The sequence below is a fragment of the Muscardinus avellanarius genome (assembly GCF_963383645.1).
Source record: "Muscardinus avellanarius genome assembly, chromosome: 6".
NCBI lineage: Eukaryota > Metazoa > Chordata > Mammalia > Rodentia > Gliridae > Muscardinus > Muscardinus avellanarius.
In genome coordinates, this window is record NC_137791.1 from 130,192,413 (window position 1) to 130,216,650 (window position 24,238).

The 24,238-nt window shown below is 42.0% G+C and overlaps 1 protein-coding gene across 1 annotated transcript; it reads left to right on the forward strand.

The window, feature by feature from the left end:
- Nucleotides 1-255: 255 nt before the first annotated feature.
- LOC308264695 (eukaryotic translation initiation factor 4B-like) lies at nucleotides 256-2,088 on the forward strand (the record flags this gene model as incomplete). The annotated part of the gene is given in 3 exon segments (XM_080698075.1): nucleotides 256-1,236; nucleotides 1,238-1,574; nucleotides 1,577-2,088. Coding segments are annotated over 3 exon segments (1,830 nt in total).
- Nucleotides 2,089-24,238: the final 22,150 nt, after the last annotated feature.

Genomic DNA, 24,238 nt, shown 5'->3' on the forward strand with positions numbered 1-24,238 from the left:
TTTTAAGATGATTTATGAAAAATGAGTTAGCCAAGTAAATCGGTCAGAGGAGATTGCTCTTATCATAGACTTGTGCAAAATCCTAAAGGTATGAGAGAGTTTTAGTGCCTTGTTTAAGGGCTGGAAATGTAGCTCAGTGTTGAGCACCTGAGTAGCATGCATGAAGCCCTGGGTTCTATACCGAAAACCACAAAAAAATAAAATTTCTTATTTAAAGAGAGAGGAAGCTTTTGCGTTCTCTCTCCCTCTCCCAACATGGCGGCCTCAGCAAAAAAGAAGAATAAGAAGGGGAAGACTATCTCCCTAACAGACTTTCTGGCTGAGGATGGGGGGACTGGTGGAGGAAGCACCTATGTCCCCAAACCAGTCAGCTGGGCTGATGAAACAGATGACCTGGAAGGAGATGTTTCAACCACTTGGCATAGTAACGATGATGATGTGTATAGGGCACCTCCAATTGATCGTTCCATCCTTCCCACCGCTCCACGGGCTGCTCGGGAACCCAATATCGACCGAAGCCGTCTTCCCAAATCGCCACCCTACACTGCTTTCCTAGGGAACTTGCCCTATGATATGACAGAAGAGTCCATTAAGGAATTCTTTAGAGGATTAAATATCAGTGCAGTGCGTTTACCACGTGAACCCACCTTTCCAGAGAGATTGAAAGGTTTTGGTTATGCTGAGTTTGAGGACCTGGAATCCCTGTTCAGTGCTCTGAGTCTCAGTGAAGAGTCTCTAGGTAACAGAAGAATTCGAGTGGATATTGCTGATCAAGCACAGGATAAAGATAGAGATGATCGCTCTTTTGGCCGAGATAGAAATCGGGATTCTGACAAAACAGACACAGATTGGAGGGCCCGTCCTGCCACAGACAGCTTTGATGACTACCCACCAAGAAGAAGTGATGACAGCTTTGGAGACAAGTATCGAGATCACTACGACTCAGATCGATATAGGGATTGGTATCGGGATAGTTATCGTGATGGCCCACGCCGGGACATGGATCGATATGGGGGCAGGGATCGCTATGATGACCGAGGCAGCAGAGACTATGATAGAGGGTATGATTCCAGGATAGGCAGTGGCAGAAGAGCATTTGGCAGTGGATATCGTAGGGATGATGACTACAGAGGAGGTGGGGACCGCTATGAAGACCGATATGACAGACGAGACGATCGGTCATGGGGCTCCAGAGATGATTATTCTCGGGATGATTATAGGCATGATGATAGAGGTCCCCCCCCAAAGACCCAAACTGAATCTAAAGCCTCGGAGTACTCCTAAGGAAGATGATTCCTCTGCTAGCACCTCCCAGTCCAGTCTTGCGGCTTCTATCTTTGGAGGGGCAAAACCTGTTGACACAGCTGCTAGAGAAAGAGAAGTAGAAGAAAGGCTACAAAAGGAACAGGAGAAATTGCAGCGCCAGCTGGATGAGCCCAAACTAGAACGGCAGCCTCGGGAGAGACACCCAAGCTGGCGAAGTGAAGAAACCCAGGAGCGGGAGCGATCGAGGACAGGGAGTGAATCATCACAGACTGGAACCTCAGCCACATCTGGCAGAAAGGCACGAAGGAGAGAGAGAAGTCTCTAGAAAATGAACCACTCAATAAGGAGGAAGACTGTCACTCTCCAACTTCTAAGCCTCCCAAACCTGATCAACCTCTAAAGGTAATGCCAGCCCCTCCACCAAAGGAGAATGCGTGGGTGAAGCGGAGCTCTAACCCTCCTGCTCGATCTCAGAGCTCAGACACAGAGCAGCAGTCCCCTACAAGCGGTGGGGGGAAAGTAGCTCCAGTGCAGCCATCTGAGGAAGGACCAGCAAGGAGAGATGAAAATAAAATAGACGGAATGAGTGTCCCAAAAGGCCAAACTGGGAACTCCAGCCGTGGTCCAGGAAATGGAGGGAACAAAGACCACTGGAAGGAGTCAGATAGGAAGGATGGCAAAAAGGATCAAGACTCTAGATCTGCACCTGAGCCAAAGAAACCTGAAGAAAACCCAGCCTCCAAGTTCAGTTCTGCAAGCAAGTATGCTGCACTCTCTGTGGATGGTGAAGATGAGAACGAGGGAGAAGACTGTGCTGAGTAGACACCTTCATCCTATGTTTCTCCTAGTCTCTCCACCCTGGAACATTCGAGAGCAAATCAAACCTCTATCCAGACAAGACAAAATAAAGCTCACCATCTCCTGGGGAAAAAAAAAAAGAGAGAGAGAGAGGAAGTTGAAATTTAGGCATTATGTAACTTGGCCAAGATCATAGCTGGTGAGTGACAGAGCAGGATTTGAATCTGATCTGAGTTCTTCCATCTCAAAATATTAAAGAAGAGAGATGAATTGTGATAAGTTGAACAGGAAAAACTTTGACAAATATGGTTTTGAACAACAAATAAAAAATGTAAGGAGGTTTGCTCCTCTGTAGGATTTCCTTTTTCATCTAGAGTTCCTCCTATGACCCAATTCTCCTTAGCTTTCACATATTAGGGAAATCATCTGATTTCTTATTTTTTGTGACAGACTAATCTCACTTAGCATAATGTCCTCAAGATCCATCTATTTCCCTGAAAATGATGTAATTGAGTTTTTTTTTTTTTTTTTGATGGCTGAGTAAAATTCCATTGTGTAGATATCCCAGTTTTGTAATCCATTCATCTGTTGATGGACATCTTGGTTGGTTCCATAGTTTGACTATGGTGAATTGTGCAGCTATGAACATAGATACACATGCATTAGTTTGGTAATTTGGCTTACTTTCTTTTGGGTAGATACCCAGAAGCGGTATTGCTGGATCGAATGGTAGATTTGTTCCCATTCTTCTGAGGATTCTCCATACTGTTTTCCAAACTAGTTGCACTAATTTGCAATCCCACCAACAATGTTTTAGAGTTCCCTCTTCTCCATATCCTCACCCTAAATGAGGGGATGGGAGGGGGGAAGAAGGAAATTCTCTAAAACATGCAAAGTACTTAAACATATCGAAGTCAATCACTAAGCCAAGCAAGGGAAGGAGGGATGGGGAGGGAATGGGGTGGGAATTGGGTTGGGGTTAAATCGGTGATGTGTACATGTATGTACACACAAGGTTTTTTACCCCAATATGATATATGAATATAATGCACCAATAAAAAAATTTATAAAAAACAATCTACCAAGAATACTAAAATGAGAAATGAAAAAAAATGTAAGGAGGTGAACCCAAGGGGAAGGAACAACTGAAACAAAAGCAGAGTTAAGGGCCAGGGAGTCAAGACATTAGCTGGAATATAGGATGATGTTGGGTTTGAGATCAGAAGTGTCTTGGCAGATAAGGTTGGGAAGAAATGTTTTCTATGAAAATCCACATTTGTAAAGTGGAAGCTTTAATTCCCACCAGCAGGATTATAAAGACCAAATAGTATTGGACATTTTAAGTTCTAGACAAAATGCTGAGGACTACAGTATGAAGATAGAGAACCCCTGTAAAGAGGAGCGCTCCTCTGACCTGAGTAGGAAGACTCAGAGCCTGAAGTGTGTCCAAGGTCAGGGTGCAGGTCAGGGTGCAGGGCATCCACACTGAGTGCACCCAGAGGTACTAGTGGCCTGTCACTCTCAGAATGCCTTGCAGTGGCCCACCTTCCTAGCCCTCCCTTCTTTCCTCCTTTCCTCCCTTTCTTGTTTCTTCTTTCTTTCTTCCCTATTGAAAGCATATTTGATTCTCTAGGGGATTTTTTTTATTAATTTATTTTTTAAATTGGTGCATTGTAGTCATATATCAATCACATTGGAGTACAAGACTTGAGAGGATATACAAGCACACATCATCCAATTAGCCCTCCTCCGGCCCCCATCCCATTCCCTCCCCCTCCCTCCATCCCACGCTTCTTTGGTGATTTACTTTGATACATTTGTTTATGTACCTCCTGCGTTTTAAAGAGGCTCCGTCCTCCAGTATTACATACCCTCTGATTGGTCACATTAGTTGCTTCACTATAGGGCCCTTTCTATAGCTCAACCTCTTCCTGTTGCCCTTTTCCTCCTAGTTATTGCTGATTAAGAGAAGCGTCTGATTTATATTTTCTGCGATATTTCTCTGTGCATGCTGCGTTGCAAGTACCGATCCCACTCTTGATGGTCCCAGTAGTGGCCTGGCTACTCAGTGGACTGATCCAGACCTCACTGGCTCAAGCAGCAGCCTTGCCTCATGGGAGGCCCCAGTTCTGGTCTCGCTGGCCCCTGCACCGGTCTAACCCCTAAGCTGGCTTTGGTCCCGGCCTTGGAGGCCGCAGGAGTGACCTTGCCTCACGCCAGGCTCCGATGCTGGCCATTGGCCCCTGCACCGGCCTAACCCCTTGGCAGGATTCCAATCCCGGCCTCGGAGGCCCCAGCACCGGCCTAGCCTCAAGGCAGGCTCCAATGCCGGCCTCGTTGGCCCCAGCACCGGCCTCACCCCTCGGCAGGCTCCAATCCCGGCCTCGGAGGCCCCAGCACCGGCCATGCCTCACGGCAGGCTCCGATGCAGGCCTCGCTGGCCCCAGCACCGGACCTAACCCCTCGGCAGGCTCTTATCCTGGCCTCGGAGGCCTCAGCACCGGCCTTGCCTCACGACAGGCTCCAATGCTGGCCTCGCTGGCCTCTAGGGGATTTTTTGAGGGGAGGGAAAGAAACTCTCTTTGCATAACAGAGTTGATTTTATATAACAAGATATTACATAACAAAGTCATCAAGAATATGCACTGCTTTATAGCCAGGTCTGATGGACTATTTTAGTGTTGAATTTCTAATGATTGTTTCTGGCTACCTGACAAATAATAAATTAATTTTAAAAGTTAATGCACCCTTTAGATTTAGCATGTTAATAAGGCGAGGCCTGTTCACATTACAAAAAGGAAGCACTGTTGTTTTGTTTTGTGTTATTATTTGTTGTATTATTTTAGTAGTTGGCAGAAAAGTCGAAGCTCATGTGAAATAAAAGTGGTGAATACACCAGATCACCAAAAGAAAGACAAGAATCCAGGGATCATGACAGGGCTGGGTCTGCTAGTAGATGCCAAGCAACCCTTCTGAAATAGGACTCTGGAAATGTACATGCCTTAGCCTTCGAGACCAAGGCACTTCTTTCCTGGTCTCCTTGCATACAGATCTCTGGCTTGCTACTTAACACATGATATTTAACAATAGAGCCCTTCTCCACAGTCAATTCACTCCTTTTCCTTCCCTTATAGGGTTTTGTATATATGTCTATTGTATAGCACTTTTAACAGTACATTTAATTTTCTAATTACTGGTCTATGTCCCATTAAATATGAGCCATTTGAGAAATTAAGCCATGTCTTATCCATTTATCTCTGGTAACTAAAAGAATGAATACTAGTTGCTTGATTAACCACTTCTCACATGATTGCATTTTAAACCTCTCGACTCAGTTAAAGATTTAAAACTGACATTAAAATAAAATTACCACAAGCCAGGCATGGTGGTACACACCTGTAGTCTCTATACTTGGGAGGCTGAGACAAGAGGATTGCAGGCTCAAAGCCAACCTCAACAAATTAGCAATCTAACAGGACCATGTTTCCAAATAAGTAAAAAATAGGGCTGGGGGTATAGCACCACACAAAAATAAATACTATAAGCCAATATAATACCTGGTGCTAAACTCTGTGTTATAACAGACTTGTCAGAGAAGGAAAAGATCATATGACAGCCATTAGAGAGAGTTTTAGGAAATGTGGGTTCTGAAAGGAAGCTGGAAGATTGGGTGTCCCTGACTGGAATGAGGGGCATCTTGAGAAAGGATGAAAGCAGGTGGAAGTGTGGAGGCAGAACTGAGGGTATCACATTTAAGGATCAGGAACTCTAATACACATGGAGCCAAGCAAGGCTGCTTGGACTTGATGTCATGGGAATAGGGAGCCACCAGGGATGCAGGAGAAGGGAAGAAGCTTGGCTTTGGTGGTGCTGATGGACACAGAGCCTAAAGCCCCCCACCCCAGTGTTCGGAGGAAGGACATTCATTTAAAAGATTCAGGCTTTGCCTAGAATTGTTGGGATGGAAGCTCATAGGAGTAGAATTGGACCTTCACTTCCTGCATCAAGGTTGGGTCAGTAATACCATGAGGTCACATCCATCACACTGAAGCGGTGTTCCCAACAGGAGGCCAACTGGACACTCATGAAGTGCCAACACCCCACCAGTCCAGCATCCTAAGGTGCTTGAGACCAAGAGGCTCTGATGGGGGCCATTGCTGCTCTGCTCAAGAGCAGCCTTTAGAGGGTGTTGTCATAAAACCAGCCCGAGGACTATTAAGAAAGGATGACAAAGGACACATTGGAATGAGTTTGGGGAAGGAATATGGGTTAGTCACATTTTGCTGCTGTGACAAAATACCTGAGGCAAACACCTTAAAAGAAGAAAGGTTGATTTATAACTCACAGTTCAAAAGTTGCCATCCCTGTGGCACAGTATATCATGGCGGGAGTTCATGGCAGAGGAAGTCTATCATTTCATGATGGTCAAGAAGCAAAGAAAGAAAGGAAGGGATTTCCCTTCCTTTCAAAGGGATGTCCCTTTGAGGGCACATCCCCAGTAACCTAACTTTCTTCCACAAAGCCACCTCCTAAGATTCAACCATCCCACATTACTGCCACAGTCTGGAAACCAAGCACTTGGCACATGGGCCTTTGAGAGACATTTAAGAGCCACAACATAACAGAACAATAAAGAATTTTTAAAGACGTAAATATGAGACAGGCAAAAGCATTAATAATGATCCATTTTGTGTGCTGGTGCTTCCATACATAGTCACATTCCCCTCACTCACAAACCAGGGTGTGAGGAAGGCCTCATTTTCATTTCACAAATCAGGTTTATCAGACTGGTGATGGTAGTGACTCTCTCAAGAGCCCAAAGCCTGCAATATGGCTATGGTGTTGCTTTTCTTAAGTCCACCATACACTTCTGTGAGTCAACCCACCCCCAGAGGAAGTGAGCTGCTCTGAATGCAGAACAATATTTCGGAGGAGCGGAAGGGACAGAAAAATGAACAATGCCACCAACGGCCACAGAAGGAATAGCATATGATTCAATGGATAGCCAATGTCGGGGTGAGCTGAAACTTGGGGATGGAATCCAGGAACATTCTACCTCTGAGCTACACCCCCAGCTCTATTTTTTATTCTTTATTTTGAAACAGGGTCTTACTGAGTTGTAAAGGGCCTCACTAAATAACTGAGGTTGTCCATGAACCATGATCCTCCTGTTTCAGCCTCTCAAATGCTGGGATTACAAGTATGCAACACCATGCCCAGCAACTTGGCTCCTTTGAGTAAGAGAAGCAAGGCAAGCCTTCCAATGTCCTTGATGGCTGAGTTCAGAGGAGAAACATTAGAAGAACTTGCATGGAGAGCCCCATTCAGAACATGTGAAAGTGTTGTGTTAGTCATATTTTTGTTTCTATGACCAAAATACCTGGCGAGAGCAACTTAAAGGAGAAAAGGTTTATTTGGCTCATGATTTTGGGTGTTTGGTCCATGGTCAGCTGCCTCCAGGGCAAAATCACCATGGGGGCAGAACATGGTGGAAGACAGTTGCTCAGCTCATGACAAAGGCAGAGTAAGGGAAACAGAGAGAGGAGAGGGGGCCAGGAACAGATGCAGTCCTTGGGACCACACTCCCAGTGACCCCCCTCTGAACCTTGTAGCACTGGAGACAAAGCTTTAACACATAATCTTTTAGGGAGTGGCATTTCAGATCTAACCCATAACAAGTGTCATAATTGTTCAGGGATCCTATAAATGCCCGACCTGGAGTTTGATGGGTTTCTTTTTGATCATTTCCAAGTGACTAAAAAAGTTGTTCCTTCTTTTGTGATTATCTAAAAATGAAACAAACTAAGAGAGCCCCATTCTCTGCTCATGATTGCAACCCACAACTGGATTTTCTTACAAGCACAAAGAAAGTAGAAAGGGCATCTTTCCTTTCCAGCAGAGAAAGTAGATTGTGAGCTGTTATGAAATATGCTGCTACTATTTTAAGCCTAACTATAAATTCACATATCTGCTGGGATAGCTTGTAGTTTGTAGATACACGGTCAGTCTGAACTGAAGAATGCCTCATTATTCCACACATCCCTTAACAAAGTAAAAAACGACCAGACTCATCCAGGACACAGATCAGCAGGCAAAGCCAGGCTGTGCAATATGACCTTGCTGGCCCTGCCTTTGCTCCTTCTCAGAAATATCTACACATGGACAAGTGCATTGGAACTTACAAAGCATCATGTTCCAGTAAGCCATCATTATCAGTGTGGTTAAAAATAACAACAGTGCCTATTTTATCTTCAGTTTGTAATTTTGTGCCATCATTAGGCTGGCTGGGTCTATTCTGACCCATAGCCCTTGGGGCCTTTGTGGTCTAGTCACAGTGAAGCTGGAGAAAATCTGACATTAGACAAGCGATACCTAGGAGTCTCCAAATTGTCATAAACCTTTTACTTATATAATAGCACAGGCCAGGATTTTTACATCTGAGTGCATCAATAATGTCTACAATTGTAGAAAACATCAAAATAGAACAAGATGATTACCATAAGCACTAAGGTCAGAAAGACCATGATTTAAATTATGTCTCTGTAAATAATAGCCAAGCAACATGGGATAGTTGCATATAGCAGGCTTGAGGTCAGTCTCGACAATTTATTAATTCCCTTAGCAACTTAACAAGAGTCCCTTTCAAAATAGAGCTGGACATGGTGGCTCACGCTTGTAATCCCTGCACTTGGGACACTGAGACAGGAGGATTGCACAGGTTCGAAGCCAGCCTAAGCTACTTAGTGAGGCTCAGTAACTTAGTGAGACCCTGTTTCCAAATAAAATATAAAATAGGTCTGGGAGTATAGCCTGGAGGTAGAAAGCCCCTGGGTTCCACCCCCAGTACCACCAAATAAATAAATAAATAATAAAAATAAAAATAAAATAGTATTGGGGTATAGCTCAGAGGTAGAATGACTCTAGATTCAATCCCCAGTACCAAAAACAAACAAAAAAATTTACATTAACAAGAATATTTAAAGCACCCAAATAATATCACCAAGAAAATGCTAATTAAATGTTCATTTCCTCTCCCACTTCTATATGTGTTCTTTCTTCCATTGTATATCAAAATAGAAAATATTTTATATAGGCTATGTCTTCTCAAACTACCAAGGACTGGCTTTTCTTGTTGTTTTTTCTTTGTAGACATGATCTCAACACATTGCTCAGGCTGGTCTTGAGCCTGGAATCCTCCCATCTCATCCTCCTTGGTAGCTGGGATTAGAGGGATGTGCCACACATCCTACTAGGACTGTTTCTTTCCAATGTTTATTGCATATTTTGAATGTCTCTGTGATGTCTTTAGGACTATATTTGAGCAAATGTCTACATAATCTACAAGAGCTGAAATCTGCCCTCCCATAACTATAAACAACACACCCCCAAAAAATTGAAGTTCAAAGAAGTTCTATGCAAAACAAGACCTACTGTGTATGTTTCAAGTTAGGTGACCTTCACAGAGGCAACAACTCTCTGCAGATCTAACTGCAGCAGGAAAGATATGATTTAATTTCTGGTTGCAGAGAAGCCACCATGCCTTTTGGTGGTCAGTTCCCAGAATTAACCCAGTTCCATTCATTTGCATTAACCAGGAAAAGAACAGTTGGAACTCATGCCTTTTATTCCTAGTTTAAGCCAGCATCACCTGCTATGCAAATACCAGCAGGGCACGAGTGCTGCTGATTGGCTTCCTTTTCATTATCCCAGAACAGCTCTTACACACTAAGGGTCTTCCTGGATCATCCCAATACTGGGACACCTAATGGCACCACCCAGAAAAATGGGAGATGTAATGCGTACATTTTTAACTTTCTACTTCCGTATGTAAGCCTTTGTTAATACAATATCAGCGCATATTTATCAAGCTCTGTGCTGTGTGCACTATATACCACCTAGACCTCATAGCAGTCTGACACGTGGGTAATAGTATCACCATCCCCATCTCACCAAGAAGAAACTACGACAAGAGAGTTTCATCACATCTAGGAGCAGAGCCAATTCTGGACCTTAACTATTACAGTGTGGTGTCACTTTCTTCCACTCCTATGAAATGTCAAGCCTCGTTATCACCTTCCCATCGAAGGGCATCTCCTCCATCCCTGTCTCTCATCCCCCAGACTCTCAAGGAACGCCTTTTTAGTTTTCTTTTCTCTTTCTTTTTCAAATACTACTTGTCAATGCCTTTCATTAAGTATGTAAGTCTCCCCCATGTTAAAGGAGTTCATCGCTCGACCTTCTACCCACCCCACCCCCACACCTTCTGTCTCTGCTTCCCAATCTTTTACCATCAAGCTTCTTGAAAGATTTGTCACCATTTGCCATCTCCAGCTTCACTTCCACTTTGCTTTTTTTTTTTTATTCGTGCATTATAGTCATACATCATATTGGGGTAAAAAACTTGTGTGTAGAGACATGCTCACATCACTGATTTAACCCCTACCCAATTCCCACCCCATTCCTTCACCGTCCCCTCCCTCCCTTGCTCGGCTTAGTGGTTGACTTCGATATGTTTAAGTACATTGTGTGTTTTAGAGATTTTCCTCTTCCCCCCTCCTTTCTCCTCCTTTAGGTTGTCTTGTTTGCTCCTCCATAAGATTTTCATTTTCATCTAGAGTTCCTCCTATGACCCATTTCTCCCTAACTCTCACATATTAGGGAAAGCATCTGATTTCTTATTTTTTGTGACTGATTAATCTAACTTAGCATAATGTCCTCCAGTTCCATCCATTTCCCTGAAAATTATGTAATTGAGTTTTTTTGATGGCTGAGTAAAATTCCATTGTGTACATATTCCACAGTTTTGTAATCCATTCATCTGTTGATGGACATCTTGGCTGGTTCCATAATTTGGCTATGGTGAATTGTGCAGCTATGAACATAGATACACATGCATTCGTTTGGTAGTTTGGTTTCTTTTCTTTTGGGTAGATACCCAACAGTGGTATTGCTGGATCAAATGGTAGATTTGTTCCCATTCTTCTGAGGATTCTCCATACTGTTTTCCAAAATGGTTGCACTAATTTGCAATCCCACCAACAATGTCTTAGAGTTCCCACTTCTCCACATCCTTGCCAGCATCTATTGTTGTTTGTATTTTGAATGATGGCCATTCTAGTTGGAGTTAGGTGAAATTTCAGGGTAGTTTTGATTTGCATCTCTCTGATTGCCAGTGATTTTGAGCATTTTTTCATGCATTTATTGGCCATTTGCTTTTTAACTCTCTAAAATTAGAATTTCTTGTAATACCACTACAGTGTGGGTCTTCTGGCTAAAATCACAAATCCATTCAAGTGTCCATCTGCAGACCAGAGGACTTCTCCACCCCAGCTCCAAACTTGTGTATCCAAGTGCTAATGACTTCTCCATCTGCCCTCCTCACAGGCATGACAAGCTTGATCTGGTCCCGTGGAACACCCCTGCTTCACCCTAGTCTTCCCTGTCTCCAACATCACCACCATCACCCAGCTGTGCAGTCTACATGTCCACTAGGATTCTCTCCTATTCTCTCATCTTTTAGTTAAATCCACTTGAACAGCAGATTCTAATGTGTTTACTTAAATGGCTGATAAATGTATGAAAAATGCTCAACATCATTAGCAATCAAAGAGATGCAAATCAAAACTACCCTGAAATTTCACCTAACTCCAACTAGAATGGCAATCATTTAAAGCACAAACAACAACAAATGCTGGCAAGGATGTGGAAAAGTAGGGACACTAATACATTGTTGATGGGATTGCAAATTATTGCAACCACTTTGGAAAACAGTATGGAGAATCCTCAGAAGATTGGGAATTAATTTACCATATGATCCAGCAATAACAGATATACTTCTGGGTATCTACCCAAAGTAAAAGAAACCAAACTCCAAACTAATGCATGTTTATCTATGTTCATAGCTGCACAATTCACCATTGCCAAACTATGAAACCATCCAAGAGGTACATCAACAGATGAATGGATTATAAAACTATGGGATATCTACACAAATGGAATTCTACTCAGCCATAAAGAAAAACACAATTATATCATTTACAGATAAATGGATGGAACTGGAGAACATTATGCTAAGTGAGATTAGTCAGTCACAAAAAAATAAGAAATCAGATGCTCTCCCTAATATGCAGAAGCTAAGAAGAAAATGGGTCATAGAAGGAATTCTAGACAGAGGGAAGGGGAGGGAATGGGATGGGATGGGGAGTGGATGAGGGCTAATTGGATGATGTGTGCTTGTATATCCTCTCAAGTCTTGTATTCCAATGTGATATATGATTACAATGCACCAATAAAAATAAATTTTAAAAAAATTAAAAAGTGGAAGTAAAATCCACACATGCACCTGGGATTGTAATTCTAATGTTTATATTTCCCAATAAAAAATTTTATATTTGGAAAATAAAGGAGATACTATAGATGAGCAAGTAAGGTGACCTAATTGAGGGGATGGGAGGGAGAAGAGAGAAATCTTCTAATGCATATGATGTACATTAACAAACATTAACAACATATCAAAATCAATCACTAAGCCAAACATGAGAAGGAGGGAGGGGAAGGAAATGGGATGGGAATTAGGTAAGGGCTAATTGGGTGATGTGTGCATGTATGCCTCTACTATCTTGTATTCCATCGAGATGTATGACTACAATGCACCAATAAAAAATATATGAAAAATACAATCAACACAAACAGAAAAATGAAAGTAAGCCATAAGCAGGTATTGCACCCAAACATAAATCATCAATAAACATATGAAAAGATACATAACCTCATTAGTAATTAAGGAAAAGCAAATTAAGACCACAATAAGGCCCCATTTCACACCCACTAGTTTGGCTAAATTTGAGAATAAAATACGGAGTGTTGGTAATTGGCAACACTGCTTAGAAAAACAATTTGAATTAAGTTGAGCATGTAAACAGTCCCAAGTCTTTAGATGCGCTGTGACTCCTGCTTAGAATGCACATCTTCAAGCTGTCTGACTAGAGAACTTGTATTCATGCTTTAAAACCTTACAGAACTAGCAAGAGGCCAGAAGAAACAACCAGCCAGGTCTAGACACAGACAGATGTAACTGGAAGGAGGATAGGAAGGGGACAGGTACTGTCTAGTAGACAACAGAGTGCAGGGAAGGCAGGCAGAGATAGGGAGTGGCTGGGGATAGTACTACAGCAATGAGGAAGCCCTGCATGACATCTACAAAGCATCCAATAAAGAAAGAAGAAAAAACTATGGAAGCCTCCTCAGATTCTCAGATGCAAAATCAATTGTTTCTTACTCTGTAGCGTGCACCATTCCCATATCCCATTGTATTATAATTAAATGTTTACGCACCTCTCCAAACAGCCTAGAACTCCTAAAAAGCACATGCTTTATCTTGCCACCCAGAACTCAATCCATGGCAGTAATAAATGTTGCTGAGCAGGCTCCATGGCTCCAGTATCCCCTTCTATAACCACACACCCCTTCTCATTCCTGGCAGCTGCAGGTTGTCATCTGTGCCTCCTTCCCTGGGAACTATTGGGCTTCTGCACCATTTCCTGCCTCTGCCTCAGTTTCTCATATTTTAGCACTCATGGTTCTGATGGATCTTTTATAGAACTCAACCCAAAAGCCAAATTGAACAGTCAAGAAAAACTGTCCCCATTTTGAATGAAATATCAACCAAAACTACCTTACTAGTTTGTATTTATTTATTTATTTATTTATTTATTTATTTATTGTGGTACTGGGGATGAAACCCAGGGGCATTGAACTTCTGAGCTACACTCCCCAACCCTATTTTTTAGTATTTTTATTTATTTATTTATTTTGAAACATGGTCTCACTGAGTTGCGAAGGGCCTTGCTAAATAGCTGAGACTGTCCTTGAACCACGATCCTCCAATTTCCATCTCCCAAATGCTGGGATTACAAGTGTGTGCCACCACGCCCAGCTCACTAGTTTTTATTTTTAATTGACCTTGAATTCCTAATAATCCAGAACCCTGCGGAGACACTTTACCATCGAGGACCTGGAGGAAGATGACCAAGTCAAGATGTCTATTTGATGGCTGGCGGCTTTCTGACCCATGCTTTCTGTCCTTGGATCCCCAGGGACCTTGTATTGAGTGACAGATGCAGACCAAGCCGTGGTGCCCAGTTTGCCCCAGCCTGCATCATTTGGCTGTGTTTACAGCCAGCCCAGCTGTAGACAGTCAGCAGCACTGACACTTGAGGAACAACAGTTGGTTTTCCAAGTCAATATATGCGCCTTTGTGGCATAAGAAAAAGAACATTACAAAAAGAGCTCTCTGGATTTCCAATTCCACTATTCTGCTGTCCTGTAAATTTCCAACAACCTCCCAAACATCTATATCCATGACTAGAAAACAACACTACCCTGCTGATTTCCCCAGAGTAGGAGAAGTTTTAAAAATTAAATGCATCTGGGTGCAATCATACATGCCTGTAATCTCAGCACATGAAAGGCTGAAATAGGAGGCTTACAGATTTGAGGCTAACTTCAACAATTTAGCAAGATCCTTTTTCAAAATAAAAAATAACAAGTGCTGGGAGTGTAGCTCAGAGGTAGTATGCCCCTGGCTTCTAGCCCTGGAGGAAAGAAGAAAGGAAAGAAAGAAAGAAAAAAGGAAGGAGAGAAGAAAGTAAGGAATAAATTAAATGATGAATTTAAACTCTAAGGTTCTATATAAATATTAATAAGTCAACATTTTAATGCCTATTATTAGCTAAACATGATTCTAAGTGCTTTATATTTATTGATTCATTTAATACTACCAGCAATCCTATGGTTTAAGTACTTTTAGTTCCATTTAAATAAGAAAATAAGGCACAAAGAAAAAAACCTTAGCTAAGATGACAGTCAATAATGCAAAATCCCAAGGTCTGGGACCAGGCTGTTAACCATGATGCTAACCTGAACATCCTAGAAGTCGTTTCCCTGTTGCTTTATATTTACTTTTAATAATATTCAAAACACCAAGAAATGACTTTCTTACCCATGCCTCAATAAAAGGATGTGCCATTTTGTTATGTTATGTTAGTTGCTATGTTATATTACGTTATGTTAGTTTTTATATATGTTTCCTTTATTAGCCTGTCAGCTCCTTGAGAATGGGAATATGTTGTATTCATTAGTAACTGTCCCAGTCCTGTGCACTGAGTGTGGGTGAGACACATTGCTCTATCTTTTTTTTTTTGGGGGGGGGGCTATGGATTGAATCTAGGGGCATTCTATCTCTGGGCTACACCCCCTAGCCCTTTATATTTTGAAACAAGATCTTGCTAAGTTGCTCACAGTCCTCGAGCCCATAATCTTCCTGTCTCATCTTTCTAATTACTGGGATTACAGATATGTGCCACCACACCAGGTTCAATATATCACTCTGTTGGCTGAATAGATAGAAGAATGGGAAGGAGTAAAAGGTGGATGCGACCTATTAATAATGGCTGGATGGATGGATGGAGAGATGGGTAGATGAGTGGATGGAAGGATGGGTGGGTAGATGAGTGGATGGGTGAATGGGTAGATAGATGAGTGGATGGATGGTTGGGTAAGTGATTAGTTGAGACTATGGATGAGTGAAAAGATTGGGTGGATTATTAGGTGACTCACAACTAGAATTGTGTGCTTTCTCCCTCCTCATGGAGTTTGTCCATAGTTTTTAAATGTTTTCTATCTTAAGTTTTCAAGAATACATTTATTATTCCCATAGCTTAAATTAAAACATAAAGATAAGAAAAGGACACAAGAGATGGGGCTAACCCAGCAAAAGAGAAAGAATTGCTACTCTATCTCAGAGCAAGGCTGACACTAGAATTGTGCCTGGAATTTTAGGCCTTTCTGTCCTTGCCTTCTTTGAAAAACTCTGAGAGTTAGAATCATGTGTCTTGAATCTCTTTGAATACCCAGCCACCTGCTGCAATACAAAAGCAGACAAGCAGTAAATGTCAGGTCAAACTAATGACTCTGCCAAGTCCCGCCTGCTTGTGAGGCCTCCTTCTCCACCACACACAGCAGGTGGCTCCATGCAGGCCTGCCCCTCCTTTGAAGGGAGGTTGTGCTGGCTGTCATTCATCCAGGTGGTAGTGTCAGCAGCATGCAAACTTCACCTTGACCTTGGATGTGAAGATCTGTATCTTCCATAGAAAAAAATTTCTTCTTCACTTAAGGTATCAGCAAGTCTCCCTTTAGGAAGAGTCCTACAAAGTTGCTCCAAAAGCCCTGATCTGCCAAAAGAGAAGCGTGACACCATGGCTGAAGCTTTGGTCTCTTGTGAAGATTATGCTCCTCCCCTTTCTCTCTTCTTGTCACTTTCTGAAGCAATTGGGTCCTTATACTTACCACCTTAGTGTCTTCTTTCTGAGAAGATAGGTGTGAATTCTGGGAGGATGGTGACCAAGGGAAGCAATACATACCAGTTCTTCTGACACCTACATTGCCTTAAAAACAGCCTCTATAAAGCAAGAAAATACTACCAGTAGAGGAATAACACAATAGGTACAAAACAGCAGGGGGAAATAAAGGTAGAAGACCTACCAGAAAGCAGGAAAAAAAAATCCACATTGTGACAGCGGGCACCACAGCAGTGCTATCTATATTACTTATGGCACTCAACTCCAGAGACAAACAGGAAAACAACCAAGGACCTGAAGTGAGCAGCTGCAGATCATCAGAGGTATAAGAATTGATGTTCTTCCTGTGCAAACACTGGCTACAACTTTCAGCAGTGGTGGCCAAGCTCACCAAGGCCTCCAGAGAACCAGAGTCACCCTCAACACCAGAAGGGAAACCCAACTGCCTTGCAGCCATGGGCACCACCCTCCAGAGAACCAGAGTCACCCTCAGCACCAGAAGGGAAACCCAACTGCCTTGCAGCCATGGGCACCGGACCAGCATCATCTTGCCTCACTGCACCCAACTCCAGAGACAAACAGGAAAACCAAAGACCTGAAGTGAGCAGCTGCAGAGCATCAGAACTGTAAGTCATCAAATCCTCCTGCACAAACACCAGCTACAACTTGCAGCCGTGGCAGCTGAGCTCACCACACCCTCCAGAGATACAGACCAGCACTCAACAACACTGTAAATGAAGCAGCACTCCCCATGGGAGAACAACTCAGTGCCCACAGGTACTTGTGCAGCCACAATAAACTCCCTGGGTCTGAGATTTTGCAGTTCAACCTGGCAAAGGTGGGAATGGAAAAAATCAAGAGTACTGGAGCATAAATGGAGGGAGAAAAGGAGATGAGGACAGAAACCTGATAAGGCTGATAAGGAATAGTGCTAACATTCATTGAGTACTTGCTATGGTTTGAATGCCCTTAGAAAAACTCATCTTGAAATTTGATCCTCATTGCGAGCCAGGCACTGTGGTGCACACCTGTAATCCCAGTACTTGGGAGGCTGAGCAGGAGCATCATAGGTTCAAATTCAGCCTTAGCAACTTAGTGAGGCTCACATCAACTTAGCAAGACCCTGTTTCCAAATCAAAAAAAAAAATTTAAATAGGGCTGAGAGTGTAGCTCAGAGGTAGAACACCCCTGGATTCAATCACCAGCAAATAAATAAATAAATAAATAAATAAATAAGTGGAGTAGGAGACTGGGGTGTAGTTCAGTGATAGAGACCTTCTGTGTTCAATCCCTGTACCGCAAAGAATGAGTAAATAAATAAATAAATAGCTTAAGAAGAGAAAAAAGTAAACTCATCATCATCATTCCCATGATGAAACAAGAGGTGGGTCCAGGTAAGGCCTCTGAATGGTAGTTAGGATTAAATGAGATCATGATGGTGAGGCCTTAATGGTTGCAATTGGTTTTATAAAAAAAAAAATACAAAAGGAAGAGAAGCTGGTGGCACATGCCTATAATCCCAGTACTTGGGAGGCTGAGACAGGAGAATCACAGGTTCAAGGACAGCCTCAGGAAGTAGTGAGACTTTCATCAACCTATCAAGACCCTGTCTCAAAATGAAAATAAATTAGGGCTGGCAGTGTCACTTGGAGGTAGAATGCATTAGAAAAAGAGAGGAAAAGAAAGAAAATAAAAGAAAAGAAAAGAAAAGAAAAGAGAAAGAAAGAAAGAAAGAAAGAAAAGAAAGGAAGAAAGAAAGAAAAAGAGAGAGAAACTCAGTTTGGTGGTACACACCTGTAATCCTAGTATTTGAGTGACTAAGATAGAAGGATCACAGATTCAGGACAGCTTTAGTACCTTAGTGAGACCGTCAGCAACTTAGCATGACTCTGTTTCATATAATTAATTAATAGAGCTGAGGATGTAGTTCAGGGGTAGACTTTCCATAGGTTCAATTCCCCACATCACAAAGAAAAGGAAGAGAGACGCAGATTGCTAAATTAGCTTTGTCTAGCCATATGATACTCTGGGCAATTTCAGGACTCTGCCGAAGTCCTCTGTTATAGGGCAACCACCAGAAAAGACCATGGGGGAGACTGAGGGAATGGAGGAAAAGGAAGGAGCCAGCTCCTTCCTATTTTGTTTTCTGCTCCTGTCTCAGTCCCAACAGCACAAGCTCTTCACCTGGGCAGCTTCAGTTAGTTCCAAGGATCATTTTCTTTTTACCCCCACACTTTGAAGAGTCCCCTCACTATGGTCTCTCAGATGTACTAGTGTCCCTTCCCCAAGCCCCTCCTTCCAGCTTCTAGGGTCTGATTTTCCTAACCTCTTTCCTTCATTTACCTAGTTCTTTTCCCTGTTACCTCAGTGTTTCCTTTTACTGATTTCATCCTCCAGTTACCCTCTAGCTGATTCTGTGTATTAAATTCCCTGTCAGAATATAGGGTCAAGCTTTTGCTTTTGTGAATAAACACTTGCCGGTTAAACTATAAAGAGTACTTTCTCTTTATTGAAACCCTAGGGGGACTTCATCCTCTTTTTATGAATGAGTAAAATGAAACACAGAGATATTAAGGTCTTGTCCAAGATCACGTAAGTCAAAGTATAGTGCCAGAAGCTCCTAATCATGGTGCAACCCTGTCAAAAAATATATTTGCATGAGACTCTTGGTTCCTACAGTGAATTTATGTGTTCAGTGCTAGGGTCCTTCTTAGGACCCAAACCACATGCAAAGCTCCCTGAATAAAGAAGTGGGATGCTCTACCTGCTGCTGGAATTTATTACCAACAAATAGCTGCAATACAGGAATGAGGCAGGAGAATGCCTGGACCACTAGAGACCAACACAGCAACCCCAGGTTATTTCCCACCTACACAGCTAAAAAGGACTCCAATTCCAGTTGAGAAATGAATGTTTTCCCCAAAATTTTCAATGAAAACAGCAAATAAAGTCCACTGAGTTGTCTAGAAGCCACTCAGACCATAACATTTTCTTTTTCTTCATAAGAGAAAGCACCTCATCTCCATCCTATTTTGGGGCATCTCTCTACTCATTGCCTCCTTCAGCAGTTTTCATTCCCACTTTTTATTATTTTCTCTCCCCATCTTTCTGATATATAAGTAAAATAAATTCTTAGAAGACAGCTTAACCCTTTGGAGGAGAGATTTGCTCAACTTTTTGAACTTTACACAGAAAAATATCCCCAAGACTGAGTTTCTCATCAAAAAGTTACCTGTAACCCAAAACATTCTGAAACCCAGGTAATTCCTCCTATTTGGTTTTTGGCAATGGAAAGACGTGTGCTGGGTATGCAATGACAGAGTCACTCTTATTCAGAGCTGCAGACCTCAAGAGATTCTTCTTTCTTTACACAAGACACCAGCATCAGACATATTTTTATCTTTATTTGTAACTAAGTTTTGTGCCATCTGTAATTATTAAAAATAACAAGAACATTGAAATAATGCATCTTATATGTTTCTCCCCATTCACTTTCTCTTATATTGCTTTTTTTAAGTTTGCCTAGCATTTCTTTGTGGGGGGAGGTATTGGGGGATTATAAAATTGTGGGATATGCATACAAGGGACTTCTACTCAGCCATAAGGAAGAACAAAATTATGGATGGAACTGGAGAATATTATGCTAAGTGAGATTAGCCTGTTACGATAGGTGATAGATCAAATGGTTTTCCTCCTAGTGGAAATTAGGGAGAAAATGAGATACAAAAGTAACTCTAGACAAAGGAGGAAAGCCCCTGGTGGAATGATGAAGCAAGCCCTAGAGAGGCAGATGGGGGAACAGGGAGACTCAGAGAAGGAAGCACTTCAGTGGACATAACGTATGTACATAAAATCATCAATGCCAATCTCAATGTCATGTGCAGGGAGGGTGGGGGAGTGGGGTGGAAGTTGGGGGCAGGCTCACTGAATGCTGTGGGCATGTATGTCTCTATCACTCTGAACTCATCATGATGTTTGATTATAATACACCAATTTTAAAAAGATTCCCTGTTAAGGAGGCAAGAGAGAGTAAATGAGACTACATCCGCCTCGGTGTGAATTCCAGATCCGCACTTGACTTAGCCTCTCAGAGCCTCAGGTATTCATTCCACTTTGTAAAATGTAGATCATTCCTATACCCCAGAGTTAGCAAGAGGGGGGTCATTATCAATGATATTACGCATAGCTGTGCCAGGCACATGAAATGCACATGGTGAACACATTTAATCCACACAGCAATTTGTCACACTGGATATTAATTCATATCTTTTATATTACATGTGAGGGAACTGAGTTTTGATTAAGTTTTCTGAGACTCCAGAACCAGTAAGTGGCCACCCTAAGCTTAAACCAAATTGTCTAATCCCAAAGTTTTGGCTGTCCTGCACACCATCGAACTTTAGATGGGTCATCATAGCAGATGGGCAGAATGATACTTGGGAAGCTTCTCCCCAGAGCTCTTTAAATTGTGCTGTACATCCCCTGCAAGATCATGGCATGCATGTTAAGAAAAGGATGTGGATGAAAAGCAGAAGAATGGTACAGTGCCACACCATGGAGACCTTCTTAAAGCGTGAAGAGAGGATGAGGTGCCTGAAGGATTCGGGCAGAAAAGTCTACCACCATGTGCACCCATCCTATACACATTGGTCTAGTTATATGAAGTATTGGGGTTTGGGAATGTCAATCTATGACAGCCTTTTCTTCTGAGGATTCTGCTCCATTGGGAAGTAGACCCAGAAACTAGGCAGAAAGTAAAATACAGAGTTTGATTTATTACTGGCAAGACTGGATGCTGAATGCTGTTTTGGACCCAGGGTCAAAATATACTTCTAGGATGATTTATTCTTTTCTTTCATTCACATTTCTCTAGATCCAATTGCTAGAGAGAACTAGAAGATTAATCTATATACAAGAATCACTTTTCATTCTTAGACCCCCCAACTCTAATTCTTTCTTAAAAGGGAAAAATATTGGTCAAATTTATTCATTTATGACCTAAGACAGCTCCAAAGAAAAAGAGATAATAATATATTTATATTAAGATATTTTATAATATGTATACATTATAACTATATTAATATAGCTTTATAATATGCATTTATTAAGATAGCTTTATAATATGGATGCAACCCCATGACAATACGTTGGGTAGTGGGATGAGATCCATGTATTTCTACCTCACCCAAGAGATTCTTGTCTCAGATCATTATTTGATTGTCCGGGTGCAATAACTCTTCATTCAACAAATTTTCCCTGAGAATCTACATTGAAGAACTGTCCTAGGTAGTAGTTATATTAATAGTGTCAGAATGGTGGTATCAGTATCCACACAGATGGCCCACCCAACTCCCTGGCTTCTTTGACAACCAACACTCTAATAGTTGTGACAATGATCCTCCTTTGGCTATGCAACCTATTCTCATACCTTAGACTACTACATTCTACCACCATCCTCCGCTTAAGATATCAGATTTAGCAATCCCGTTCTTACTACCAACTCCACATACAGCTCTCTGCTGCTGTGCCCACATTCAACAATTCCTTAACTCATGAAGATTCAATGTATCACCTCTTTTTACTTTTTTCTGCTGTCCCTTATCCCCCTTCCTTTGTTCATGAAAATCCACAGTCCATCACTGTAATCAATCTACTACATATTCTCTCAACATTTTCTCTCAACATCTCAAAATTTTAAAAAAAGGCATGTTTAAGGTCAATTCATCCATTCTGTGCCTGGAAGTGTGGAAGAAGGAAAGACCATGAGAACATGGATTGATTCCACTTTAAATTCAGAAGATCCAGGTATGGTGGTGCATACCTGTAATCCCAGTACTTGGGAGGCTGATACAAGAGGATCACAGGTTCAAAGTCAACCTCAGCAACTTTGTGAGGCTCTTAGTAACTTAGCAAGATCCTGTTTCCATATAAAAAATAAAATAGAAGCTGAGCATGGTGGCACACACTTGTAATCCCCGCGCTTGGGAGGCTGAGACAGGAGGATCGCACAGGTTCGAAGCCAGCCTCAGCTACTTAGTGAGGCGCTCAGCAAGTTAGTGAGACCCTGTTTCCAAATAAAATATAAAATAGGTCTGGGAATATAGCCCAGAGGTAAAAAGGCCCTGGGTTCCACCCCCAGTACCATCAAAAATAAATAAATAAATAAATAAATAAATATAAAATAAAATAGAGCTTGGGTATAGCCTGGAAGTAGAACCCCCAGTACCATTAACACACACACACACACACACACACACACACACACACACACACACACACATACACATACATACATACATACATACATACATACATACAGGAGAAAGTCACTAGAGGAGCACTAAACTTTATAGAGTCCTTACTCCTACTCTATTGAGGAACTATACCATACACCCCTCGCCAAATGTCCCCTCTACTTTCTTGGCTATCTATTGCTACCTTCTCATCTGCCCACCTTCCTACTTTTACCTGATGACTGCATCCTATTTATGAGAAACAGCAGAGCAGTCAGAGATAACATCTATATGTTTTCACACCAAATCTACCACACATACTATATTCCCTCCTGTGTGTAAGGAAGGAACAGCTCCCATATGATGCTGCCTACCTCTTCACATGTCTGGCAGATCCTGTGCCCTGTCACCAACTCAAGGAAATTGCATCCGCAACTCTCCCATAACTCCCCCATCACCAGTTGTTTTCTGTTCTGGATCATCATCAGTGGCATAAAGATATAATGCATAATTTCCTCATCAACTCCTTCCAGCTACAGTCCCATTTCTCTGACAAAAAAAAAATGTCTGTTAGATATTCTTTTCCCACTTTTCTTCCATTATCTCTTGAACATTAGTTAGTAAGGTTTTGTTTGGTTTGGGTACTGAAGATTAAACACAGGAGTCTTCTAAAACTGAGCTCACCCCCAACCCTTTTTAAACTATTTTTTATTTTGAAATAGGGTGTTACTAAGTTGCTGAGGCTGGCCTCAAACCTATGATCCTACTGTCTCAGCGTCCCAAGTACTGGGATTCCTTATTACACCCAGCTTTTCAGTAAAGTTTTGAACCTCATGCCCCCACTAAAACTAATTCTGTTCAGGTCACCAATGGCCTTCACAGTGACATTCTCAATCAAATCTCAGTTTTTAACAGATTCAACCCATCAGCCTCATTTAATGATTGACCACCTCTTTCTCTTAAAGCACCATCTTACCTTATGTTCAGAGTACTCTATGATTCGCCTTCTTGCTTGTTCTCCTCAGGCTCCTTCACTGATACCTCCTTTTCTCCTGACTACTGAATCTGGGGGCACGTGGGACCCAGTCCTTAGATTTGTTGTTCTGTATCATATTCACACGGATGCCCAGGCTCACCCAATCCCATGGCTTTCAATGTCATTTGTCCGCTGGTGACATCTATGTACCAAGTTGCTCACCACTAATTTGGTTTCTCTCCTGAACTCTGGACTCCCACTTTTAACTTTCTATTTAAAATATCCTGGATAATTCACAGGCATCTCAAACTTCACACGGCCAAAGCTCAGCTCCTCATCTTTTTCTCCCAACTGGTTCTTCCCATCTTTCTCATCTGAACAAGTTTCCCCAATTAAAATTATAGACACACCTTTCACCACCACCCCTATCCAATTTATTTGCCCACAAATCCCAACTAACATCTTGAAAATGATCTAGCATTGAGCCAGTTCTCATTGCTTTCACTCCTACTGCCCTACTCCATTGCCTTAGTGATGGGTGCAACAGCTTTGAGCTCCTCAATCTGTCCCTCTATTTCTATTCCTGCTCCTTGCTCTTTCCCACATAT